Source organism: Micromys minutus, assembly GCF_963924665.1.
Source record: "Micromys minutus genome assembly, chromosome: 13".
Lineage (NCBI taxonomy): Eukaryota > Metazoa > Chordata > Mammalia > Rodentia > Muridae > Micromys > Micromys minutus.
The window spans coordinates 4,877,657-4,905,584 of NC_137982.1; the positions used below are offsets into that span (position 1 = coordinate 4,877,657).

At 43.9% G+C, this 27,928-nt stretch overlaps 1 protein-coding gene across 3 annotated transcripts in view; it reads left to right on the forward strand.

Moving 5' to 3' along the window:
- Window positions 1–284: 284 nt before the first annotated feature.
- The window catches only part of TSC1 (TSC complex subunit 1), a 46,311-nt gene continuing 18,667 nt past the window's right edge, over window positions 285–27,928 (forward strand). For 2 of the 3 annotated variants that reach the window (XM_080928138.1, XM_080928140.1), the window contains exons 1-9: window positions 285–358; window positions 8,994–9,056; window positions 15,263–15,448; window positions 17,060–17,163; window positions 17,929–18,081; window positions 18,976–19,120; window positions 20,353–20,507; window positions 20,895–20,968; window positions 27,543–27,718. In XM_080928138.1, coding sequence (XP_080784264.1) covers window positions 15,343–15,448; window positions 17,060–17,163; window positions 17,929–18,081; window positions 18,976–19,120; window positions 20,353–20,507; window positions 20,895–20,968; window positions 27,543–27,718 — 913 coding nt within the window. In that variant the 5' untranslated portion in view covers window positions 285–358; window positions 8,994–9,056; window positions 15,263–15,342. The remainder of the gene's footprint in view (window positions 359–8,993; window positions 9,057–15,262; window positions 15,449–17,059; window positions 17,164–17,928; window positions 18,082–18,975; window positions 19,121–20,352; window positions 20,508–20,894; window positions 20,969–27,542; window positions 27,719–27,928) is intronic. The other variant, XM_080928139.1, reaches the window with a different exon arrangement.

Genomic DNA, 27,928 nt, shown 5'->3' on the forward strand with positions numbered 1-27,928 from the left:
CGCCCTCTGCGCCGGCACTTTTTTCGGCCTCCTTCAGAGTCACAAGATCTCTCAGCGGACCCCCACCTTCGCGATCCTTCCGCCATCGCCACATTAAAATCTCGGTTTTCTTTTTCTCGGCCAGCTTGTATCGTCGTAGGCGGTATATCCTGTCCCATCTGGAGAGGCTGAGACTCTTGCCATCTTGCATTAAGCTCGGGGCGCAGGAGAGAGCCAGGTAGGGACTCTTTTTCCGAGCGGAGGCCTCCGCCGTTCGGGGACGCTTCACGCCAGGGGGAGGTGCTGCGCGTCCAAGATGGCGGCGCCCTGTAGGCTGGAGGGACTGTGAGGTAAACAGCTGAGGGGGAGGAGACGGTGGGTGAGTACGGGGGTGTTTCCCCTTCTTTTCCTTGTGGGCTTTTCGGGGCAGCCCTGGCAGCGTGACCTCACGCTGCAGGGCGCTGCGGAGCGCGTTGGCCGAGTCGGGGGTCCGGGGAAAGGGGTTCAGGGAGCTTCTTCGCCCTCATCGCGCTGGCTCCGGCGGGGCTCCGCTAGTGCTGGCGGGGCCCCGGGGAACTGAGGCGGGCCTGGTCAGTCCGAAGGCATGGATGGCTGCAGCTCCGGGCCCGAGGTGCTCCCACTAACCCGCCCCCCTCGCTTGCTGCGGTGACAGGCTCCCGTGGGGGTGTGCGGCGCAGGTCAGAGCCCCCGGTCCGAGCACAGGCACCCGGGGGTGGGGTCGCGGCCCGAGACTCGACAGCAGCCGCTCGGGTTGGGGGTGGAGAATGAATGAAGGCCCACTGTGGGCACCCGAGGCTGCCCAGCTCCCGCTGTCTCGGTGAGAGTGTGCACGGCCGAATGCTTGGCTCCGGGTGTACTTGTGGGTGTTTAATTGATGCTGAAAGACAGTTACCTCCAAGTCAGCAGAGGTGCTCGTTAGAGACAGCTACCTACCCTGCCACTGCTGAACGCTCATTCATTCATTTGAGGAACTGGAGGACCCGCTGTCTCCCTTCCCAGACACCTTTTAAGAATCCGAGCACTTTCTTTGTGTTGTGGGTTAAAAGCGTTTTGAATTTGGGAAGGCAGCAACGTGAGGATGGCGGGGAATGTGGTACGCCAGTAACCGCAACTATCAGGGATTTTGTGTGTGTGGGGGGAGTAGGGGTTGTCTATGTGATCGGGCACTATTGGAAGTGCTTAGTAGCCATCCTGTCTTTGGTTCTGGACAAAGGAGAAGCAATCTGCAGTCTTCCTAGATGAAGAAACTGAGGCCTGGAGAGGTTGGGATAATTTGCCCAAGGTCACACCCCCCTAGTCTGAGACAGCACTGGAACTGAGGTCTGACTGGTTTCATTTGTCTGTTATTTGATTAAAGTTGACCTATTATTAAGTGAGTGTAGTTAATTATTTGGTCAAGGTAGGTGAGTGAGTGAGTGAGTGAGTGTGTGTGTGTGTGTGTGTGTGTGTGTGTGTAGGGGGGAGTGGGAGATTTTGAGCAGGGTGCATTTGGTTTGTATGTCTTATGCTTTTGTTTCTTACAGCACCATGTACTTGTTAATACAAATTAGATTACAAAGTATTTTGTAATTTTTCCATAAAATCGATGGTATTCGCTGCAAAAAAAAAAAAAAAAGCTGAAATCCTTACTTTAAAAAAACAGTATAGAATTAGCACCTCACTTTACATAATGTAAGCTGTGAAAGTGCTAAAATAGACTAATGCTCTTCTGAGATATTTTGATTTATAACTTTAGGATCAAGTTGGAGTTATCTGCATTGAAACAGGCTGGGAAAGCGCAGTGGTAAATTCCAAGAAGCATCACAGAGCCTAATCTTCTGGGAACCTTTGATTTACTGAGCAACCCACCTGTGATTCTTAAGTTGAGCATTGCCGAATAAACCTGGGATATGCAAATAGGAAACTGATGTAGAGTTTTGTAAGGAAATGCCCCTGTAACAGTCATATATCAGGCAAACGAGGTTGTTCAGACTTTTCTAACCACCTGGTGTAAATGTAAGGGGTATTTATAGAGGATGTGAACAGAAAATACTTTCTCACTAAAGTTAATATCTTCTCTAAAAACACCCTTACATCATGGGGCTAGAAGGGCATATGATGTAAGCTTCCTAGGCTTCATGCATCTCTTGTTGTCATGAACACTTGGTATGTCCCTAATTCCTAGGCAGAAGGGAGCAGGCTGCCAGTTTCGTGCATGTTTTCAAGAAGCTGAAGTGTCTGCAGTCTTGTGTCTCAGCAGCACTCTTCCTTATTGACTTAAAGCAGAGTTACCTGGTCCTGCTGCTGCTGTGGTGTGATGCTTTCTGTGCAGACTTCTGGGATAAAACAGTCTGACCAGGGCAGATATAACACAAACCTAAATATGTAATGTTTACAGGAGAACAGAATTGCCAGAAGCAAAGAATCCCAAATGCATTTATCTGACCTTCTGTGTACCTAATATCTGCCCCCATTGTAGGGATACCTATGTACTCTGTCCTTGACGATAGATACTCTGTGCATGTTTTTTTTGTTTGTTTTGTTTTTGTTTGTGAAGTCTGCTCTGTGTACCAAAGAGGTAGGTGATCATGGGCTTATAGTATCATTTTGGCCATTTGCTTCTTTCAATTTATAATTTATTGGAGAGGCCTTTCTTAAGCTATCTTCTAACCTATTTGTGAAGCTGTGGTGAATTTGAACTTTGCACACAGCTGGCTTGATGTATTCTGCCTTTCTTCAAAGTTTTCCAGGCTTTAATTCTGGTGTTGTACTAAGCCAGTATTTACTTCTGGAACTGACTGGATATCCTTAACACCAGATTTCTGTGATTCAGAGTCTTCCTGAGCTTTATGAAATACCCCGACCGATGTTAATTGGTCTTGATTTTATGTTAATAGTTCTATAATTGCAAAGAAAATGAATGACTCCTGGGCTGGACGGGACAGTGAGGTTGTTTACCTTTAAACAGTGTGTTCCTGTATGTTCTCTTTTAAATATCCTTTTAAAGACAATTCTTATTGGCTACAGGCATTAAAGAAAAGTATATGAAATAGTTGAGGATGTTGTTTTGAACATGTGTTTTAAAAATCTTAGGTTATCAGTTGATGACTGTGTAACAGTTTTGTGTGTGTACTCAATATTTTTGGTGTGCATACTCATTTAAATTTCACTGAGATTTCCCATAAAGTAATTTGAGCTTATTCTTTCCTTTTACTTCTTAGGTCTGTAGTTGCTGAAAATTACTAATGTAATGTCAATTTTAATTAGAATAAGAAGATATACATATTTACATACATATAAAAATATGTGACCTTAGGGCTTTGTCAGTTTCTTCTAGTTCCTCCTTTTGGGGGGGTATCCAAGGAAATAGAAAAAATAAAGTAAAAGGATATATTTTAATGCTGAATGAGTTTAGATTGACATCTAATGAATAAAGTGGCTTACATGTACAGCATTATTCCCAAACAAGACATGGTAGCTGCTGACCCGAATCTCATAGTTGATGATGTAAATAAATAGGGCTGTGGTCATTATCTTGATCTTGTCTTATGCTGGTGATACGATGGAGCAGAGCAGTGGTGGTGGACGAATGCAGTGTTCTCTGCCTCTCTTCTGGGGGTTAAACTTATGCTACATTTTGTCCCTCACAGAGAACAGTAGCAAATTTGAAGTGTATCAGTTTTAAGTTACAGAATGGTTTTATTATTGTTTCAAATACCTGCTAGTCAATGGCTGTGCTGCTAAACACTCTGTACTCTGCAATACCTTTTGTTTAGTGGTAACATTGTTATAAAGATTTGTTATGTGCCAAGCACAGCTGAGTGTTTTCATGTCTGATCTCCTTTTCTCTTCCTACAACCTTGAGGATATAGGATTCATAGGATTCTGAGACTTGCTGAGCTACAAGATGAACTTTTGATTGGCTTCAGAACCCAAGTATTTAATGTTGTGGTGAGATAAACTGCCCAATCTGTTAATCTCCTAAGCTAACCCATGGAACTAACCCATGGGTCAGTAGGATTTTTATATTATTTTACTTTTATTTATTTAGGCCAGTCCTGAATTACTGAGTAGGCAAGGCTTTCCTTGAGTTTCTAATCCTCCTGTCTCCATCTCCTGATTTTTTGAGATTGCTGTTATGCAGGGTCATATTTGGCTAGGTAGTGGTTTTAAAACTTTTTTTGTGGTGGGAGCAAATCTATTCTTTTAAGGTCTGTAAAAATCTGTGAGCCAATATCTGCATTTGATATCACACCACCCCAAAATGAATATGAATACACACACACATAAATGGGATTTTGTAACCAGTGTTATGGACCTTGCTTTAAAAGTAACTAAGAGCCTGGAGAAGAAGCTGCCTGCAAGCAGGAGTATCTCAGTTTGATCCCAGCATCTACATGAAACTAGGTGTAGTGACACACATACAGCCCAGTGCTAGGGTAGAGGGAGGCACCTAAGGCTCAGAGGTCAGCAAGTCTAGCTTGAATGGACAGATTCCAGGCCAGTGAGAGACCCTGTCTCTGAGATGGTGTTCCTGAGATGACATTTGAGGTTGTACTCTGGTGGTGGAGTGGGGTGGATGGACAGAGGAGGCTGACTCTTATTTACACTGGCTAAGCTGCAGCCTCAGCCCCGAGGGCTACCTTTTGAAGGTGAATATACATGCTGTTTGTGTTACAAGTCATTTTCTTAAACTTCTGTGTTGGATGAGTTTCTGTGCTTCACTAAGAATTCAGCCTTAGGTACCATACTTAAAGAAGCTGCCTGCAAGCTTTAAGTATTCTGGGGATGTTGGCACACATCTTTAGTCCCAGCACTCAGGAGGCAGAGGGAGGAGGATCTCTGTGAACTCTGGGCCTACATAGAGTGTTCCAGACCAGCCAGAGCTATGCAGTGAGACCTTGTCTCAAACAGACAAAACAATGTATAAAGACTTAGGTATGTGACATACTAATGCTTCTTGGGCTTGACATTCAGTCTGTGCTGGCACCTGGTGAGCCCCATTGTTTCCCCAAGATTTTTGCATTTAGGTTTTTCCCTTATTCTCTCTTGCCTTTACCACTTTCTTCTCCCTGGGTTTTCCTCACTATACCCCACACCCACAAAGATTTAGTTCAGTAATTTTTTTAAACTTGTGAACTTGTGTGTGTGTGCACGTGCGGGCAAGAGTGTGTATATTTTCATCAAATGTATCCAGTTGCCTAAGGAGGCTGGAAGATGGTCTTAGTAACCTTAAATTGGAATTACAGATAGTTGTGAGCTGCCATATGGGTACTGGGAACTGAACCTGGGTCCTGTGCAAGAACAGCCAGTGCACTTAACTGCTGAGGCATCTCTCCAGAAGCCCCCACCCCCATCCCTGGTTCTTGACCTTTCGTGGTGTTGGAATCACCTCAAAGGTTCATTGCCTAAGATTCATACGCAGATCTAGGTCGAGGCTCAAGAACTTGCCTGCCTTCCTGTTCCTTGTCTCCCTCCCCTTTTAAGAACAAGCATTTCTAGTCAGTTCCTGGGCACTGCTGGTGATGTGGGGACTGCACTTAGAGAAGCCCTGCCCTGTGCTGTCAAGCCCTGTGGTTTTCTACCCTAGGCGTTTTCCGTTTTGTTTGTTTTTGTTGTTTGATACAGGTTCTTGCTCTGTCCCACTGTAAAGCCTTCACTGGTCTGCACTCAGTAGTCCAGGCTAGCCTTGAAATGTTCAGAATCCTGCCTCAGCTTCCTGGTGCTGCAGTTGCATGCGTGACCTGCTGTACTCAGCTGCCTGGACTATTCCTGTTTAGGGAAGCTCTGTGTGTTGACTACTTGAAATATGCATGTGGTATCACTTATTTATTTTGTTTTTTTTTTGAGACAGTTTTGCTCTGCTGCCCAGGCAGACCTGAGATTGCTACAGTTTGACTGCCTCTGCCTGATCACAAGTGTACATCACAATGCCCAGCCTGTATGCATTTTCTTGGTATATAATTTTGTTCATGTTAATAGTCAAAATTAAACTATTATCTGAAGAAAAATATGCCTTGTGGAACCTAGCTGTGGCCCTGTGGACCTATGACTAGAGGGCTTATCACCTTTTTAGTTGAGTGAGCTTTGTGACCTGTCCATTATCCAAATGAGGACTTGCAGGACAGAAATTATAAGCAGACATGTTGGAGCTCTTTTGTGCTGACTTCTGTGCCCTCGAGAGAGTCTACAGTTGCTAAGACTGTAAATCACACCTTTATCAGCAGCTCTTTTACCTTTTCTTCGTTTTACATCCAGAGAGAGAATTAAATAAGTGTCTAATCTGTATGGGTGCATTAGTGCTGAGAGCATCTGGTTCAGTTGATAGGACAGTACTCGTAAGTCACCTTTGAGTTCCTGCACTAGACCAAATACAGCCATGTGACAGTTTTGCTTTGTCTCAAGTATACTAGATGATGCAGGAGTCTGTCTGGATTGCCTTTAGGTTTTTTATAGATAAAATCAAGACCAGTGGAGACAGGTTATGGTTGGAGAGGCCCTTATGGATACTGGAAGTTGCTTTTGTATATTTTGGACCAGTGGGTACAAAGCTTCCTGAGGTGATGCCATAAAGTTAATCTATTTTATCTGAGCCACTATCCTGTCAAAGGTAGTGAAAAGATGTATGCAGGTGCTGCTAATGACAGCCATTGCTCTGGAGTTCATGTGCACCCCCAGACATAAATAATTTGGCAATATCTAAAGCCTGAAATTAGTTCAGATAAATTTTGAAAACCAACCAGAGTTCTTTTTATTCTCACCATGCTGGCACACAAAGCCCTTGTCTACCTCATGTCTGCCTTTTATTTTTACCCAAAAAGACTGCTTATAGAAATGAAGTTACAGTTAGCATGGCTTTTACATCAAAACATCAAGGAAGGAAAACTCCAAAGATCTGGGACATTTTCCTTTTCTCCTCTTTTTCTGATGAGTGTTTCCATCCACACCCCTCACTTCCATGGACACTCATGCCGTACATCTCACTTTACTGACATTAATATTATGCCCAGGAGGATTTCCCTCCCACGTCAAGATGTGTAAGTATAAATGAATAAGTAAACACTTAAAAATAGAATACCGGTGGGTAGGCTCTAATGTGCCATGGAAAATGGACACCAGTCTAGTCCCATCGCTTTACTGTTAAGCATAATGATAAAGAAATGAAGTCTTAATGTTGAGACACAGCTGACTCGAGTTCCCATAGTAGTATTCTGTCGGGGAAAGTGGCCTTGGCTGGGCAGGCTGCAGGATCTCACCTTACTGTATCCTAATGTTCTCATCATCTTAAGCACTCTTTTCAGGTAGAAGATTTAAGTAGGATTAGCTTATTAGAGGAAGGTAGCGTGACCCACTGAGTGACAGATGACTTTTAGGGCTCTGAAGATGAGAGGCTCCCACACCAGCTCAGCTCTGGTACTTAGTGGGACGAAAGCCATTAGGTAGCATTTCTTACTTGCAGGGTCTGGCCAGACCTTTTGTAGGGCCAGTGGCCAGCAGCACTGCCCATAGACTTGCAGTGGCCACTGAGACAGTTGGCATGGCTCCCTGAATGTGTGCCATGTGGTACTGTGATTGCACTGTCAGTAGGGCAGAGACTGTGTTGGAGAGCTGTTCAGTCTTGTTGTTTGACTTTGACCAGCACTGTGTATTCCAGAGCTTGTCCTCTACCCAGTCTAAGTGTATGTCTGTGGTGTGGAGCCAGGACTGGCAGTCAGAGACATTAGTGGTGTCCTAGGGAACAGTCTGAATTGATATATTTCCTTTTGTGTGCTAGGTACCAAGATAGTCCTGGGTGTCTCAAACATGTGGCCTGTGTCCTCTTGGAGTTTATAGCCTTCCCATCAGATAATCCCTAAACTTGGGGCTAAGGACCCATATATTTTGAAAAATGATTTAAATTACACATTTATTTGTTATATATGTATGTATATATGTACACACACCACTGTTCATGTGGAGGTCAAAGGACAATTGGAAGGAGTTGGCTCTCTTTTACCAGTCATGTAGGTCTTTGGTGATCAAAGTGCCTGTACCCTCTGTGCCATCTCACCAGTTCTGAAGGGCTCATGGTTTAAAACCAAACCAGAATATAATCATGTATATTCTTTGTTGACATGGATGATGAATAGCACAGAGAAGTAGGGTAGAGGGGAAGGAAAGTAGAGAAGCTGCTGTTGAAATATTGTATCCCTGTCTTGTAGGATTAGACTTAGTTTGTGCTGCTGGAAGGCAGAATCAGGCTTTGTACGTTTACCAGCCCCAGTGGCAGCTGCTGGGGCCAAGTATGAAGTAGGCTGCCGTTGCTCTCCAGTGTGTTCACCAGTTCCTCACACTTACTTAATGGAGTTTTAGGAAGTCACCAGTACAGGATACTGGTGGATCAGGAGTCTGGCCTGATGGGGCGTGGCAGTGGGAGGGTAGAGAAGGCCTAGGAAGAATGAAGAGTTAGCTGAGGAGGGGGCAAGGTGGAGTTTTTTAGGTATGTGGCTGGATGTGCCTGGTACTCAAGTGGGTATCTGTAGCCTTATTGACTGAGGCGTTTAAATGCTCGGAAGGCAACATAGCAGGGCTGAGAGGGAGTGTGGCCTGTGAAAGGATAATGATGCAGGCCCACTAAGTGCTTTGATGACTCACCACTACACCCACACTTGTGAAGTCCTCACTGGAGCTCAACATCCTGTGTGGGTGAGGTTGAGGACATTTTCACTTCACAGAATGTAACTCAAGGCAAGACATAAGTGACATAGTGGACAACTCAAGGTTATAGAGCTAGTAAGAGGAGGAGTCTATTCTGGAGCCACCGTGTCCTCTTGCTGATAGTGCACAGGAGAGGAGGCTCTAGAGCTCTCTAGAGCAGTAGAGGAGGTCAGTGCACTGGGAAGCAGGTAACCACCTGCCAAGGATGACGTGGCAGAGTTGTACTAGAACAGTCTAAACTCCCTTCTGACAGGTCTCAGGCTTTTTTTCATTTTACAGTTAGTATAACTACATATGTCTGTATTTTTTCCCTCCAGAGACCATGAAAGATACCAGGCTGACAACACTGGAAACTGATGTACCATCTGTCCCCAGAATAGGTAAGGTAGACATTTAGCTTAGTGGCTGGGGAGGATATGAGGGAATGTCTCACCTTGCCTATGGGTGCCCCAGGGTGTAGATGTTTCTTTGGTTTTTTTTTTTTGGGGGGGGGGCTTAAGTGTTTATGGACTTAGCTCCCTGCCAACACAAGAGCATCTATGGCTTGAGGTAGTTAACCACACCACCAGTGACCTCATAAAATGCTGTTTGATGCCACTGATTGTCTAATACACAGTTTTTCCTAACCACACATGGTGTATTTCCATTTTACAGGACTCAAAGATGAAAATCAGTTCTGTGAATAGCAAACCCTAGTTTTAGCCACTAATTTTATTGAAGCCTAAAGCAAGTCATTTAACCAGTTTTTAACCCTGCCTGGGCCTCAGGAATCTACTTTGGATTCTGTAAACAAACTTAATGCCATCTCTAGGACTCAGCCTGTAAACTGTTGTGCAGTGTAGGGCCTGGGCCTTGTCATTTGTAGACTCTGCAGGTGATTCTGATTTGTGCCATGGATTGAGACCTCCTGAGTTAGCTTTTTAACATCTTGATGTATTTGTATCTGTGGTTTTAAGTCAGCTTTTTTGAGTAAAGTATTTCTTCTGTTGGTTTTTAAGAATTGATGGAGTCTCGGAGTCCTAGCATATGTCCTTTATAGTTACTGAGGCTCTGACAGGTGTGCAGGTGTGAGTTTAGTCTTAGTGATCTACCTGCCGTCCCGCTCCAATCTTCAGTTCATTAGCAAAGGTGTTATATTAGTTGCTGTGATAAATCCCCAACAGAATCAACTGGAGGAAAAGGAAGAGGGTCACAGTTTGAGGCTGTTGTCCTTCATGGTAGGGAAGTTAAATGGTGGTAGGAGCTTGAGGCATTTGGTCACATTTCCAATGCTAATTCTCAGCTCATTTGCTCAGTTCTATCCAGTTTGGGGCCTCAGCCTATAGAGTGGCACCACTCACACAGGGAAGTTTTCTGGGTTCTGTTAAACCTTAATAGCAGCATCCTCATGTGCCTATCCAGAAGTGTGTTTCCATGATGATTCTCAGTCTTGTCAAATTGGCAATGAAGATTAGCCATTGCAGGTATCAGTTGGCATGCTTGCATGCTGTGCAGGAATCCGGGAGATGGGCTGGCATTTGTTTTTACACACACACACACACACACACACACACACACACAAGTAATGTGACTTATTTCATGGTCAGTTGTAGCTGCTAAGTTCACCAGTGCTTCACTCTTGTCTGAGGGTCAGGAACTGTAGTCAGATTTCATAAACAGGGCTTAGCATAGATGATAGATGGCGTTCCATACAGAGTGAATGTGTCATCCTCTCAAGAATGAGAGCTCCTCAGGGTGACTTTTGTCTCTCAGTTTAGTCGTGTTCTTCATCTTGCCCCTTCTTATCTCACTGTGCAGTCCAGACTGACCTCCGTCCTCCTGTCTCAGCCAGCAGAGTCTGGGATTATGTGTGTTTGCTACCATACTGGACTGCATTGCCCTCTGTTATAGTTAGGGTTTCATTGCTGTGAATAAATACCATGACCAAGGCAACTCTAAAAGACATTATTTAATTGGGGCTGGCTTACAGGTTCAGAGGTTCAGTCCATTATCATCAAAGTGGGAGCATGGCAGTGTTCAGGCAGACATGGTACTGGAGGAACCAAGAGTTATTATACTAATCTAAAGGCAGCCAGGTGGAGGCTCTTTTTCCACACTGGGAGGAGCTTGAACATAGAGACCTCAAAGCCCGGACCCCACAGTAATACACTTTCTCTAGCACCTCCTCCAGTAATGCCACATCTCCTAATGGGCCAAGCATATTGAAACTACCACACCTTGTAGAAATTCACTGAATATGAACTCAGTCATGGGGTTGGGCATTTTTCATTACGACAATTTCATTATTGTAGCAGTCAGATTTAAAAAGTGTAAGATTTTTTTTATGGAGTCAAGGTGCTTTTTGAACACAGAGTGCCAGATTATCTTGTGATCACTGTGTTCTCTGAGAAGGCACACTGGGTCCTGTCATCAAGCCACACTCTGGAAGTTTCCAGTAGGTTGCTGTCTAGGGACTCATGGCTTATAAGGCCTCGGCCATCCTGCAGTTTCACTCCCTGGCTGCGAGGGGGCGCTGCAACCCTCAGTTCTCACTCTAGCAGCTTTCTGTTAATAGATAGGCACAAAACTTCAAGTGTTTTTTTTTTATAAAGAAGAGAGTCAAATTTGGCTAATAAATAAAAATAGTTTTCTATTTGTTTTTTCTCAGCATTCTTACCCTTCTTGTGTTTGTATGTGCTCTTTTGTTACTGTGTTGTTTTGTTTGTGGTTTTAAGATTGCTTAGGCAGCTTCTCTACCATTCAGGTATCCAAATCTTCTTCTGTCCTTCAGGTTTTATTATTAGTGGTGGTTATGGATTTTTTTGTAATTTTTTAATATAAGGTTGAGGTAAAAGGTTGATTTCTTTGTCTTTCATTCATCTTAAAATGGAAGATATGGTAGATATCGTCACCTACTTCTTCATCCTCTTTCGTTCTGCCCCTCCCTCTTCCTTTTCTTCTCCTCCCCTTCTCCCCTTGTCCTCCCCTCCCTCTTCCTTTTCTTCTCCTTTAGAAGGGTGGAAGGCAGAACGGCACAGTGTCTCTCTGTGTAGCCTTGTGTTCTGGAAGTTATTTGTAGACCAGGGTGGCCTTGAACTCACCTGTCTATGCCTCCCAAGTGCTGGGATTAAAGGTGTGTGCCACCACCACCCAACATAATTTTCTTCTTAAAAGACTATGAATTAAATGCAGTTTTTACAGGTTATTTTGTTTGTAATAAGGTTCAAAAGCAGTTCTGTGACATTTCTGGAGACATGCAAGGCTGAGGACAGCTCTGAAATTGTAGATGCTTGTCACCCAGCCTGAAGGCCTGAACATGATCCCTGGGATCCTTACTGTAGAAGAGAAGAACCAGCTCCTCAAAATGGTCTCTGGCCTTCATTTATGTGGCACACATGAGATACATGCACACAGAGAAGCAAATATAAGTGTTTAGAAAATGACTCTGTGAAATTAGAATAGAATTTAGTTTTTATGTGTTACTTAAATTTTTATAAGTTATTGGCTCAAACCATACACTATTATTTGTAAAGTTATATAAATAAATGACTCATTTAATATTTGTATTATTAATTAATATATCAAGTTATTTAAATGTTCTTGATTAGGGTTGTGGGTGGAGTTCAGTGGTAGAGTGTTAGCCTGCTGTGTTCAAGGACCTGGGCTAGATCTCCAGAACTGTTTTGGAAAAAAAAAAAAAAAAACAAAGCACATATTAACTCACTTTTTTGTTTTTGTAGCTCCATATTTTGTACTTAAAAATTGACAGAATTTTGACTTACAAACTGAGGTTTCATCTTGAATGTTTTATTTGAGTGAATATGTAGATGTGAACTGTTAAATAGTCTAAGTACACATCTTGTCCATGCCTGTAGTGTCCTGTAGTCAGGTGTGATGTGAAGTTCACCTGTAGCCTTTTCAAAGACTAGCACTTTGGCCTGCCATAAGTATGGAGACTGTAAGTCAGCTTTGCCAGGTCCTGCTTTTCCTGCTGTTGGGACTGGAATGTTCCATGTGATCAGAATTGACCAGTAGCTGTAGAGGGTCAGCTTGGTAGAGGGTTTCTCATGATTAGAAAGTTTCTCTTACTTCAAGTGGTGACAATAACCTCTGCTCCTTTAAATCAAGTGGTCAGGAGAGCTGCTCAGACATGGTCCTCTGAGCAGAGAACTGAAGAGACACAGCCACAGGGTGTGGAGCTAGGACTCTAGGAGTAGAGAGAAGACAAATTTTGTAGGTGTGGCTAGCATGCAGAGAGACACACAGTGGCTTAGTGGGAGGCAGAGGTGGGGACGAAGTCTCTGACTGCATGCCATGGGTAGTATAGGACACTGGTGAGTCTGGCTCTGATTCTCCGGGGGAAGTTGGCTGATGCTAAGTAGGAGCCATCCTGCTTTTCCTATTTCAAAGTTCCTGCACACTGCAGGCAGAGTTAGGGAGGCTGCTGCTCTTGTTTCCAAGAAGATGATGGTGGGGGCTGTGCTTGGGTATGTGGCAAAGGAGATACAAAATGAAAAGGTTTGCAGATGGGCACGTGTAGGGTTGCAGGGGTGGGGATCAGGGATGTCATTCAGAGTGTTTGCCTCTTACATATCCAGAAGACAAAGCATAGCAGCAGGTTCGAGAGTTGGGAGGAGGCATTGAAGGTCATGAGTTCTTTACATGAGCAGGGCCATCTGTGTGGTAATGTGCATTCAGCCACCAAGGTAATGACTACAAAGAAATGCTGCCTAGCCCTCAAGGATGCAGAAGTGGTCCCTTGGATTCTGTCTTCCACAATCTTTTTTGTAGTCTGTCATTTCCATAGCTGCATGAGGATGCCTCACCACGTCTGTGGTGCTGACTTTCCATAGGCTGAGGTGCATCTAACAGGTGTCCAAGTGGAGACACTTCTCCCTTTTGCACATGCACTGAGCCCTGTTTGTTTCTTTGGTGGAGTGCATAGGAATTCTCATTACCCCTACCACATCCATCTCAGCCCTTCAGGCTTGTATTCCTGAAATGTTCCTGTATGTGGGCTGATCTAAAGCTTGTGATTTAGCTTTCATGAGGGCTTTCTGTAGTGTTAAACAGGCTTGCACTGTGGTTACTCATGGAGACTCTCACTCACACAAAACCCAAAATTTATATTTTTCTTTGGAATTAAAAATTAGATTTTTAAAAAACTTTATTCTAGAACCATACAGAAAAATATTTGTTGCTAAAACTATTCTAATGTGCTTTAGAATAAAACTCATCTTTGATTTTCAGGAAGATGTAAGACTTTTAGGAAGAGAAGGTTCCACAAACCATTGTTTACCAAAATGCCATGTACAAGCTGAGTGAGAGCCTTGTTGTCCTAACACTGCCTAGGTGATCTGGGTCTGCTGCTGCGCTCTGTATGCTGCGCTCTGTACTGCCTCTTTTGCTCCTGCCTACACAGAAGGCAGAATCTTGCTAGCCTTACAGGAGATAAAGTAAAACCAAACTTGGGACAGAATATTTGGAATTTGTGTGTTACATTCTTCATCACTGGTTAGAAGAGTCTGTTGTGACTCACTGGCAGTAGTGCAGGATTAACCAGGTAAATGTATTCTTCTGAAGTTGTCCTAAAGGCCCAAAGCTGTCTCTGAACCTGTTGTGGTGGGGTCCAGTGAGGAGTGAACAAACCTTTGGTGAGTGCCCTGCTCCACACCTCATCCTGTCACTGAGCAGAAGTGGCTATGATGACACCGTCTTCATTTATGAGTTTAATTTAATTTTAAGGAAGATAAAGCTTATTTCTATTTTTAGTTATAAGCTTTAAAAAAGATTTATTTTATAGGCAAATGGGTATGCCTGAGTGTATATGTGTTGACCAATTTTGTGCAGGTGCCTGCAGAGGCTTGAAGAGGGCTTTGTGGCCAAAAGAAAAGATTTATTTGGTTTTCCTCTTTATAATGTAAGTGCATGTGCTCATGATGTGCTGGTCGTATTAGAAGCATATGCAGTAATGGTTGTTGAAAGTACACAGTGCCTCTGTGAGCTTTTTAAAGTGAAGCTGTAAGAATAGTCATAGCCTGTTTAGTAATGCTTTGGGAAGGAGCTGCTTTCTACATGGAAATGTAAAGATAAGTCAGTAGTTGCTCCACCTCCTAACGCTGAGTTTGGCAGGTGTAGTCCTACTGTGCAACCACTTGCCTATTACCAGCAGCTTTTTGGGTATGCAGTAGATGTGTCTGTCAGATGGATTTTAGGGTTCCTCAAAATCCAAAACAATGCCTGGCTCACCCCAGCTGTTGGACTGGGGCCCTTTCCAGCTCTTCCAACTTCAGATTTGGATAGTGTCATAAAGAGAGGAGCATGTGCAGCTTTCGGTGTGGAAACAGCTCTTCTCCTTAGTAGAGCAGGATTGAAGCAGTGTTAGCCAGGTGGACCCAGAAGCAGAGAGAACTACTGAGAAGCTGGTGACAGTCGCAGAGCTCCATTGGCTTCCTAAGTTTATTAAAGAACTCCCTGTCTTTGACCCACACCGTTCTGCCCAGCATAGGCTGCAGTGAATGGGTTCTCTGGCTTGCTTTCCTGCAGGTTTTGAGTTTTTGTGCTGTCATGTAAGAGTCACTTGTCAGTGTCCATATTCATTTTGCAGTGTGGTAGTGGCCCTAATGAAGAGCAGAGCAAGCCTTTAGCACATGTCCTGGAGCCCACACAGCAGAGTTGACTGAGAGGATGGCTCAGCTAGCCAACATTGGGGAGCTGCTCTCCATGCTGGACTCTCCCACACTCGGTGTGCGGGATGACGTGACAACTATTTTCAAGGAGTCCCTCAATTCTGGTAAGTAGAGAATTGTTCTCTCTTGACCTGGAGCCTGAAGGCAAATGCTAGTTTTCATCTTTCTTTCTTTCCCTTTTGAGATCTTGTTTCATTATACATTCCAAACTAGCCTGGAACTTGTAAAACCCTCCTACCTCAGCCTTCCAAATTCTGGGACTTCAGGTGGGTTCACCATGCCAGTCTTAAACTGCTGGGCCAGAGAGAGTATCCATTGGCGAGTTCACACTGCATATGTTCTAAACATTTAGTTAAGGCAGTCCTCAAATATACATGTACTGATACGAAGACTATACAATAAGCTCATGAACCCACCTTCAGGTTCAGCCACTTTGTCTTTAAAAAAAAATACACACACACACACACACACACACGTACACACATGTGTGTGTGTGTGTGTGCTCATGTGTATCTGTTTATGTAATGCGTGTGCATGTATGACTGTTTATATGTGTACAGGTCCCATATGTGCCCATGTGTTTATGTGTGTGTTTGCCTGTGCATTCAAACATTCATGCCTGAGTTTATGTGTACTGCACATGTGCATGTGCTTCTGAAGATCAGAGGATGTTGTAAAATTTCCTGGAACTGGAGCTATAGGTGGTAGAGAGCCATCGTGTGGGTGCTGGGAACTGAACCCAGGGTCCTTATAAGAGCAGAAAGAATTATTTTTGTTTGTGTACTTATTTAGTACATGTCAGTAAACCGTCACTGTCTTCAGACATGCCAGAAGAGGGCATCAGATCTTATTATAAATGTTACTTGAACTCAGGACCTCTGGAACAGCAGTCAGTGCCTTTAACTGCTGAGCCATCTCTCCAGCCCTAGAAAGTATTCTTAACTACTGAGTCATTTTTCTCAGTCTGTCTGTCTTGCCTTTCTCTCATGTTCTTTCTTTTCTTATTTATGTGTTAGTGCATTTATTTATTGATTGAGTGATCGATCGATTGTGTGTGTGTGTGCATGTGCTCAAGCACACGGGCACCCATTCACCTCAGGCCAGAGAAAGACATTTGGGCATCGGTCTTCTATAAGTCTTTGCCTTATTCTTTTGAAACAGCAACTGTCACTGAATCTGGAGTGAGGCTGGTGGGCAGCAAGTCCCAGTTATTTATCTTTCTGTCTCTACCTCCTGGGTTTATAGGCATTCATGACTGTCTGTGTCAAGCTTTTTGTTGTTGGTTTGGTTGGTTGGTTGGTTGTTTTGATTTGTTTTTCAAGACAGGGATTCTCTGTGTGTCCCTGGCTGTCCAGGAACTTGCTCTGTAGACCAGGCTGGTCTAGAACTCAAGCGATCCACCTGCCCGAGTGCTGGGATTAAAGTCATGTACTACCACCGCCTGGCTTTGTGCCGGCTTTTTACATGTGCTCTGGGCATTTGAATGCAGGTCCTCTTGCTTGTGCAGCAAGCATTCTACCCACTGTGCCATCTAACTGTGATAGCATTTTATATGCTTGTGTGGTTATTTAGGCCAGTTAGCTTGGAATTATCCAGTTGCTCTAATGAATTTTAAAAGGGTAAAAATCGTGCCTTTTTTTTTTTTTTTTTTTTTACTTTTATGGCAACCACTGAGGGAAAAGGAAGTAAGTTTGATGATTGCTCTTTTTGTTTAGAACGTGGGCCTATGCTTGTAAACACATTGGTGGATTATTACCTGGAAACCAATTCTCAGCCGGTATTGCACATCCTGACCACCTTGCAAGAGCCACATGATAAGGTGAGTGTTGCTGGGTTATCATTGCAGTCTGAATATCCTCAGTCAAGCAAGGGTGTCCGTGAACCACAGTAGCTCATCCACAGCTTAACCCACCGACGTATAAAACTGGAAAATTTACAAAATGGCATCAATTTTAGAGGCTTTTTACAGATTTTGCTCTTTAAAGAAATCTTATAATTCTAGTACTATAGTAGGTTAATGACAGTTGAAATAAAGATCTTTAAACCTGTGCTTTGAGTAGGGTTTTTGAACTTACCAATAAGGAAAAAAATCTGATTCTTGCATTTGCAGGTGAAGTTGCTTGCTCTAGGATTGCATGCTTTTTAATTGCCTGCTGTGGTCTTTACTCTGGGCCAGATTACAACACCACAACGGCTTGTTTGCTATCTAAGGCTAGAGCATATATGCTTGGCTGTTACAGTAGTGAGGGTCTTCCACAGCCTGCTATGGGCTTGTAACCCTGGGTTGTGTTAGGGTGGAGAGAGGCTCTTGTCCCTCTGCACCTCCTGTGTTAAGTGATCCTTTTTCATAAATTGCAGCTGTTCTCTCAGCCAAATGAAGACGACTTTGCTCACTAATGTAGTTTTGAAATCTGGGACTGGGCTCATGGAGCCCCAGCCTTTCCAGGGTGAGCCTATCTTCAGCTCATCTTCTGGTGCTCCTGTCAGAGGGAAGACGTGAGACCTTGGAGTTGATCAAGTTACCAGTTTATTGGTTAACTTCATATGCTTCCAGGAAATTTCTTTTCATGTTTTATATTTTCAGCACCTCTTGGACAAAATTAATGAGTATGTAGGCAAAGCTGCCACCCGTTTATCCATCCTCTCGCTGCTGGGGCATGTTGTGAGACTGCAACCATCTTGGAAGCATAAGCTCTCTCAAGCACCTCTTCTGCCTTCTTTATTGAAATGTCTCAAGGTAGGATATTTGTAAGGTTTTGAAGGAAATACCTCTGTAAATATTGTTTCTGAAAAATGACTTAACACAAGCTTGCGGGAGTAAGTTCTTCTGCCATGTGGGTCTCAGGTGTGGAACTCAGTTGTCAGGAACTTAGGAACCCCTGGCGATGAGTTCCTTGATCCATTGAGCCACCTCCCTTGCCTTGGATTGATTTGTTTATTTATATTTTATGTGTATGTGTGAGTCCTGACATGTATTCCTGGCTAATACATTATATTACTATGGAACCAGACTGGCTTTCAACTCAACTTCTGCCTTAGCCTCTCAGCTGTTAGAATTACGGGTATTAACCACCATGTTTGGTCTGTATTAGTTCTTTAAAAAATTGTGAATTGGACTGGGGATGTGGCTCAGTATTGGAGTTCTTGCCTAGCATGCAGAAGGCCCTGGGTTTGGTTCCCAGTACTAGTAAGATAATTAACTGGCTCTCAATGTGCAGCATTCTTTAATCAGTTAACAGAGAGTCAGCATCTTAGAGGTTAGCCAAATGGGTGGGGATAGTGCTGTCCTGTGTCCTGTTCCCTGTGCCCTTTGCCCTGTGTCCTATGTCAGCTGTCCCTTGCACTGTCATATCCACGCACTGGGATAGGGGTCTTGAGACTTTGGGATTTGGAAGTTTCAAGCCAAGTTAAACCATCTCTCAGATGAGATGGTATAACATGGGAAATGGTCCCTCAGTCTCACCACAATGGCAACAGGGCTCAGTGCTTCTTTTTGCTAAGTCTATTTCAGTGCTGTCCCTCAAATTCTTAGGGGTCAGGAAATGAGCACAAGAGGGGCTTCAGATCTGTGACCTCAGGATTTGGACCCTCATCCCAGTGCTGAGCCTGACGTCGCCCTTCCCTTCTGCAGATGGACACTGATGTTGTGGTCCTCACAACTGGTGTCTTGGTGTTGATCACCATGCTACCAATGATCCCGCAGTCAGGGAAGCAGCACCTTCTTGACTTCTTTGACATCTTTGGCCGTCTCTCATCGTGGTGCCTGAAGAAACCAGGTATAACTCCAGTGTCCTCATCAGACTTCTCAAGAGGATGCTGTTCTTAGAGTTAGCAGCCATGTGCTGTGTGGGAAGGGAGGATATGAGGTATTCACTACATAGAAAACGTTTGGGTGCACTCATTGCAGGGCACAAAGGAAGCAGGGCTGGTGAGACACTATCTTTATGCTGTTGGTCAGAAAGGATTGTCAGAAACTGGGGGACAGGATGTACAACTTCCTGAGTCTCATTAGTAAAACCAAGTCACAGCCTCTAACTCTGGGTGTTATACAGCTGAGCTTACAAAATGCTTGTGTCTTGTGCTGATGTTTATAGCAACAGTATCACAACTTCAGTTGTGAGACCCTATTGATTGTGCGTGGAGAAAGAGGAAGAGACCGATTCTAGTGTTCTCATTAGGACACCTATGTCCATTGTATGGGATTTTTCCCATAGTAGATCATATCAGCAGGCAGTATAACCCCATCAGAGTGATTCTGAAGCTCTCAGCCTGTGTGAACTGCAGGATTTTCTGGTAATCCTAGCATGAAGTATTCATATTAGAAGATGAAATATTCATGGTCTGTCAGGGGACTGCTGCTGCTTTCTGCACATGAGTCTTTGAGCATCAACCTGGTCATGCCTTCTTGGGAGAAAGGAAACTCCTAGAGAACTGGAGTTTTCATAGGATCTTGATATGACCAGATTAATTAATTAATTAATTAATTATCCAGGCAACTTAAACTTATTTCTGTATTGTAGTAGTTCCTCTTCAGTTATACATCGCTAAGCTCTTATCTTGGTTTTAAAAATCTCTTACATGCACATTCTACAAACCCTTACATATACACTTTGTCCCAAATACTATGTGTAACACTGGGGGAGAAGAAGAGCCACTTTTCAAGATACAAGCTGAATCAGACAAGAATTGTCACTACAGATTATAGGGAGAGTGACTGATGCAGAGGCAGCTCAGTGTTGGAAGACTGTTTGGAGTTGTTCTTGCAGGGATGCTTGGAGAAGAGGAGGAAGGCAGAGATGAATAAATGTCCTTTTAGGTCATTTGAAGCAGATTGCAGTGTACCCAAAGGATCCCCTGGTGTGTTTTGAACAAGGGCATGTGGTATATCCAAGTGTACATCTTGTCTTCCCTTTCTGGAACCCAGTAAGAGAGCTTCAGAGGAAAGCATGCTGCATCCTCAGGTTTGTGTCTGTACAGCAGGCCTACTGTCATTGGTTTTCTTTCTTAGGCCATGTGACAGAAGTCTACCTGGTCCATCTCCATGCCAGTGTTTATGCCCTCTTCCATCGCCTCTATGGGATGTACCCTTGTAACTTCGTCTCCTTCCTGCGCTCTCACTACAGTATGAAGGAAAATGTGGAGACTTTTGAAGAAGTGGTCAAGGTGAGTTCAAAACAATCAAAGGACCACAACCACAATCACGACTACCACTCTGCCCATTTATTTGATCCTTAGAGCTTTCAGAGAGGTGCTTTTGTAACTTTTGTATTATATGACAGACAGGGAAATTTTGAGAAGAAATCCTTGACATCTACACTTCAAACCTAGGTAGCCACTAATCGTCTTTCTGACTCCCTAGTCAGGAGTTGCTGGTTTGTGTACTTATGGGATCATGCAGTGTGTGGTCTCTTGTGATGGGCTGCTCACCTTATTTCAGGGTTCATCTGTGTTGTAACATACTGCATTCCTTTTTATTGTCAAATAATGTTCCATCATGTGGATTTGCCACACAACTTCACATCTATAATTTGTCAACCCAAACTCTTCTAGCCAATGATGGAGCATGTGCGAATTCACCCGGAATTAGTGACTGGATCCAAGGACCATGAACTGGACCCTCGAAGGTACAGAAACTAAATTAGTGACAGAATTTTTGAGTCTCTTAAGAGATTGAAAATGTGATCTACAGATACCTGTGGGAATACAGATATTCATTCCACTTGCATAATGGGCTGGAACTTTGCATCTAAAGCATTCTTCTCACAGAGAGCTACTGGTTCTGTGAGCACAGCAGAGGTGGTGGCAGCTACTGCCTGTCCCCTGAAACCCAGGAAGGCTTGCTTTGTGATATTTGAGTGGGTTGGGAGGTTAATTGAGAAGCAAAAAACTAGGAGATTACAGAAGCCAGATTTGGAGTTATGAGCCTCCTTGGGTCCCTTTCTCCATAAACATTGTCAGGTGTCTGATTCCTCCCTTCCCAACCACCATGGGCCCTGCAGGAATTTCCAGGTGTTTTCTGAGGAGCTACTGGACCTGCTGAGTTGCAAAAAGCACAACTCCTTCTGCCTGTGAGGCAGATTTACAATTCCCAGTGAGGGGATGGAAGCTTTTGGGGGGAAAACTGAGTTAGGGGTATCAGTCTCTGCAATTTTAAAGACTGGCTTATGCCTGAGAACCCTTATAAAGTTGTGCCTCTACAATCTACTGCTATGGTGCAGCCTCAGTCAGCTTAAAGCAAGCTGTAAGAACACATAGACATGTTAGTTCTACCTAAAAGCTCTTTTTTTCTGCTCCTTGTCTACCTCAGAGACAGTTGCTGCCTTGCTTTTATTTCACCGTTCTTTCTGTAGGTTGCCTTGTGTGGCTTGTTTGGAGAGCTGACTGCTGTTAGAGCAGGATGGATTGCAGAGGATGAGGACAGGAGCATTGTCAGCCTTGAGGGGGGTCATTGTGAGAGGTCACAAATGAGGTCTGGGAAGCATAGGCTATTCTTGTGTGTGTCTCCCAAAACTGCTTATGAGGGCTGCTCTTCAGATGTGCTGTTTTGGCTGTTTTAGTATTAGGGAGGTCTGTGCAGAATCCTTCTGTGGAGTAAAGCAAATGCTGACGTAGGGCGTGAGCTTCCTCAGTGTGTAGTAAGGCAAGTTTTCTCAGATCACTTGATGCTGTCCCTTGGCTAAAAGAAGATATACTGTAATATGCTTGTCTTTTGGTAGGTCTGTTCTGGGCTAAACTGGTTGCAACCTAGCTTTTGGCTTGTTCTTCTGAGCTATTGCTTGGCCTCTTTCCTGGGCATCATCTCCCATTTCTTGTATTTTCTATCTTTCTTTTGTTTGTATGTGTTGGCAGTTGAACACACACATATGTGCATGTGAAGACCAGAGGTGGGTGTCTGTCTTCCTCAATCAATTCTCCATCTTATTTTTGAATCATGGTCTTTCACCGAATCTGGAATTCACCATAGCAAAGCACCCCACTGTGTTTTATGGGGGGGGGGTCCCTCCCAGTGGTAGATGTGGGTTCTGGGGATTGTACAAGCACTTTTACTTTTCTGACTGGGTCATTTCCCAGCTCCTCACTTAGATTGTGCTATACTCTGTCTTCTAGCCATTAAGTTTGCTGAGCTGAGTCAGTCTCTTTTAGAGATGGGAGGCACAACCCATTGCCATTTTGCTGATGGTTTTTAATGTACGTTTTCCTCCACGGGGGCTGGCAGAATATATCTCTGTTGGCATGATAGTCTGAGGTTTCCTTGTGATACCCCTTGGTATGGATCTGTTGTCATTGTTCAGCATACAAGCTTTTAAGTCTTTGGAGATTCTCTTTACTGTTTCGGGAGCAGCTTTCTCACTCTGGTTGTCTGTCCTTTCTGCACTCCCAGTGGTGACATCAGAACCTGTTTTTCCTTTCTGTTTTTAGTCTACTCCCTATAGGCTTCCTTGACATTAATATGCAGCTTTCCTCCTTTAGTTACTCCCACTGTTGGTGCCCTTCACCTGAGTGCTCTCTTTAACTTGCAGAGTACTTGTCTTTAGTCTCCTATCTTTTTCTCTTGGATACAGTATCTTTTTTATTTTCTCTTCATAGTCTATTTCAGCCCCCTCCCTTCATTTGCTTGTTTTTGATTTGTCCTTTTTAAGTCTTTGAGGCTTTTCATAAAGCTTTGGTGATTCTCCTGTGCTTGGGTGGGAAGATAGGAACTCTGCTTGTGAGGTTGGGTGTCTTGATCTAGAGTATTTCTGTGTGGATCTAAGCATCTAGGGTTGGATACCAACACTGGGATTGTGTTGTAAGCTGTAGAACTCCTAAAGGTTGTTCAGTATATGGTAGCAGACTAGCAGCTTCAAACAGTTGTTGTTTTTTTTTCCCTTAAGCTCTGACTTACAACTTTGCTTCTGAGATTGGATGTATCAGTTACCACCTGTTTGCTGCTCTCCAGACCTAGACAATGTGCTCTCTGTCTTTTTTTCCTCCCTGTGCTTTGTATTTGAACATAGGTCTTTATTATAGATGGTGGAACGTCAGGAGATTGTACAGTGGGGTAAAAGTGTTCAGTCAGCCATATTAGCTTGCGTCCTTCCCTCTCAGTAGTAACACTCAACACCCCAGAGCTCGGGAGACATAATTGACAGCAAAGCCATAGAGCAGCCAAGTGTGCGTGGTTCTGGGGGGCAGGGTGACACCGTAAAAGGCATTCTAACATAGTAGAAATCTCTTGAAATTAAAAATGAACTCCCAAATACATATTTCAGCTAAGGAACTGGAATAGAGCTGAGACTGGCTCAGTTGGACAGAGGACAGAGGCAGGTGACAGAACAGATTTAGAATGTTGGGTGGAGCCCAGTAGCCAGTAAAACACCTGTAAAAGGAGAAGAGGACACTTCGATAGGAGAACTTGTGAAAGACATTTCCTAAAGTTGAAGCTTCTAGATTGAAGGTGTGTTGGTCAAGTGCACATACAGCTCCATCAGTGTGAAGAAATGCTGCCCAGCCTCAACTTTGTGAGATTTCAAAACACTTGACCTTTCAGAGAGTGGAAAGATAAAAATACCCAGACAGTAGAACTAGAAGTCAGGATAGTGTTAGCTTCTCAGCTCCTTCAAGAAGGTCCCAGGTTAGAATTCAGTGGTATGGAGCTCTTTTGGATAGGCCAAGACTCAGTTTTCAGTTACCCCATTGCATCCCTAGCTGGCTGTGGGAGAGTGTTATATCAAATAAGCCCAAGAAGGGTGGGGCTGAATGTAGGCTGGTCAAAGAAGTATCAGAACACTGAGCCAGAGACTGGCACAGCTCTCGAGAGAAGCTCAGTGGGGAGAGGGGACTAACTCTGGTAGATTCTTCATTTCATTATGTGAGAGAAGCAATAGGCATCAGTCCAGAGTGGCCAGGGTAGTCCAGTTAGCATTGGACACCTCACAAACTGGAAGAAGGAAACAACGCCAGGTCACACCACATGAGAAACTGTCAGAGCCCTCCAGCTCTGCCAGGATTGGTGCTTATATAGTCTTAATAATAGTTCAACTCAGTTTTGGAAGAAAAGAGAAAAAGGAAAGGAAAGAGTTAACTCGAGGAGGAGGGAAAGGCTGCATGGCAGTGGTCCTGGCCCTCAGAGCAAGTTAATAAATGAGAAGCATAGAGTGCATTTGCTGAGCCTTGAAGAGTTGGGAAGCGGTTCAGCTAGCAGAGCTGGAGGCAGTAGGCAGAGTAATCACAGAGAACAGTGCGAGACACCTGTAGCATTGCACTGACTTGTGTCTGGGTTTTCAGACAAGGTCTCCCCATGTAGTCCAGGTCGGCCTCGCCTGCTCAGTCTCCATCCTCCCTGGCACTGGGATCATAGGCTGTTGGGACTATAAGCTGCCATATTTCAGTGACTCTGAGATGTCATCAAATGCACAACACACATATTTTATGTGGATCTGAAGGAAGGGATACCAGCTAAATAAATGTACATCTGTTAAGATTGTAGTTTTCAATTTTAGAGACATTAAAATATAAATAGTCTAATTAAGTCAGAGATGGTGGCACACACCTTAACTCCCAGTACTCAGGTGGCAGAGGGAGGTGGATTTCTGAGTTTGAGGCCAGCCTGATCTACAGAGTGAGTTCCAGGACAATTCGGGTTTCACAGAGAAACCCTGTCTCACGAAAACTAAATGTAAACATTTTTAATAAGTTTATTTACGTATCAAGAAAATATGGTGCATGTTTTACTTGACTTTTAAATAAAGCATTTAGAGCCAGTGAGATAGCTCAGTGGCTGAAAGCATCAGTTGCCAAGCCTGAGGACCTGAAGCTACATGGTGGAAGGAGACAGCCAACTCCCACAAGTCATCCTCTGACCTCTTCAGGTGCACTCTATTACACACAAGAGAGTGGTAAAATATTTAACTAGATGCTTCTCTAGCATGTGTAATACTCAGTTCAATCCCCAGCGCAGCAAACATAAATAAAATATCTAATGTAATCCTCTTTTATGATTATTAACTTACTCTGTGTGTGTGTGTGTGTGTGTGTGCTTGTGTGTGCATGCATGAGTCATGTTTGTGGAGGTCAGAGCATAGCCTATTGGGATCATTTTCTGTTTCTGTCATGTAGGTGGGTTCCCAGGTTTAAAGTTGGGCAGTCAGGATTGGCAGCAGGTGTCTACCTGCTAAGTCTTATTGCCAGCAATGTAGTTTTTGTTTTTCATAAATAAGGGTTCTTACTTTCTTTACTGAAATTAATCTTGTGCATATATGTGTCCTGACTTGCTCCTCACTTAATCACTGGTGATGCTGAGGGTGTGGGAAGTGGAGCCCTCCCCACTTTACCACCGTACACATATCTTTAGCAGCCAGAAGAACCCAAGGGACTTGGGCAATGGATTGAACACTTGTCACTTAGGGAAGCTGCCCTGGGCTGTGGTGGTGCCCCATGCACTCTCCCTAGGTGTGTGTAGGTCACAAGCGTGTGAGGAGAACCCACACGGTGCTCCTAGTGCCATTGTGCTCCTCCCTGTGGATATAGACAGAGGACAAGAGTCCTCAGAATGGCCATGAACTCAGAGCCACAGACAGTACAGCTTTGTGCTCTACAAGCAAGTTTGTGCTTGGGCAGTGTGCACTGTCTAAGTGTTCTTCTGGTTTGGGGAGAACATTTGGCAGACTCAGAAGAGGTAAAAGAAGAAAGCAAGAGAACCCATGTTGCTGTAACTGCAGACTTTTGTAGTGTTGGAGATTAAGCACAGGCCTTGCAGATGCTGGGCAAGTATCTGCAACAGAGTCACAGTCTAGCCTCTAGTTTATGTGGGTTTTTTTGGGTGGGGGTATGTGAGTGGGGGTCAGTTTTCTTACTGTGTTTTGAGGCAGGGTCTTTGCAGGTTTTTGTCACTGTTGTACACTTGTCCTGAGCTTCTGGCTGAGTCTCCTGTCTCTCTCTCCCATCTTGCTGTAGAACTACTGGGATTAGAGTTGAATGCTACCACATCTTGCTTTTTATGTGGGCACCAGGGGTCAAACTCAGGTCTACCAGGCTTCCTTGTGGGGTAAATGCTTTATGTGCCACACTATCAGTGTGTATGTGGGCACATATCAGAGCAGTTTTGTATTTTCTCATTTAAGATGCTCATTTAAGAGTAATGAGACAGCTCATTGGTTTTTAAGGAACCTGCTGCTAAGTCTGATGACCTATTCAGGGATTCCATGATGGAAGGAGAGAACTAAACTAATTCCCATGAGTTATCCTCTAATCTCCACATGTCTTACTGTAGCATTGCCCCCAAATAAGTAAATAAAATGAAAAAGAAATCTTTTAAAAAGAGATTATATTCTAGGCAGGTGAATCTTAGCACTTGGGATTGTCTGTCATAAATTCAAGGACAGTCTGGGATACAGAGTGAGTTTCAGGGGAGCCAGAACCAGAGTGAGACCTTGTCTCAAAAAACATAAGACAAAAACCTCAAATGAACAAAAAGATGGTGAAAGTTCTTAAGTATTTGAAGGCATGCTTTTATAAATTGCCTTCAGTGAGACGTATGATTTACACACAATAGTTTTGTTAAGTTTTGACAACAGCTGTGACCATATAGTAAAGATTTCCAAGGCCTGCTGCTCACAGTGTTGTGCTGGCCGCCCTGCTGAAGAACAGCTCCCTTTGACTGGCCTTGTTTCTGCTAAAGCCATGCTGGGTGCAGCACTGTCTCTTGTGGTTCTCTAGGATTAATTGGAGGTAGGCCTGAGGCTTACATGGAGGAACCCTTAACAGCACTTTACGTGTCCTGTAGTCTTAATTGGTTACACAGTGTGACCAGTAAGTCTAGGGATGTGTGAGAAGAACCCCTAGGCTTTGGTTGGAGACCTTCAGTCAGCCTAGTTCCTTGGTGTGTTCCAGCTCCTCCATTTCCAGATTACCTTTGTTTTAAAGCAGATATTCCCGAGAGCCATCTGTGTAGTTGAAGAGGCTATTTGTCTCTGTTGGTGATGTTTTCTCTCAAATTAGTTTCTTTTAACATCATGAAACCATGTTAACTAGGGGAAGTGGCTTGTTAACTGATGGCTAATTTTTATTTTAGTGCTGTCTCCTGCCTGGGTTGGCATGGCTGTGCCTCATTCTTTGCTAGTCACAGTCCAGTGGCTGCCACTGAGCTGGCCTCTTGAATTAACTGATGTTCTTAGATGGATTATGCATGCTTTTCTTGACTTGTGTTGCCTTTTCTAGGTGGAAGACATTAGAAACTCATGATGTTGTAATAGAGTGTGCCAAAATCTCTCTGGACCCTACAGAAGCCTCGTATGAAGATGGCTATTCTGTGTCTCACCAGCTCTCTGCCTGCTTCCCTCACCGTTCGGCTGATGTCTCCACCGGCCCTTATGTGGACACACAGAGTAGCTATGGTAAAAAGCAGCTTTGGTCTTCTTTGCAACTTCATCTCTTACTATCTAGGGACTTCTGCTGCAATGCATCAGAGTGTCGTCTTTGTTTGAATTATTTTCTATCCTTTAAGCCTAACTGTTCTCACTGTCTTATCTAATAACATAGCAGACCCTTGGACCAGTCCACAGCACATAACATAGCCAGAGTCCAAATGCTTACAGGTGGTTCCT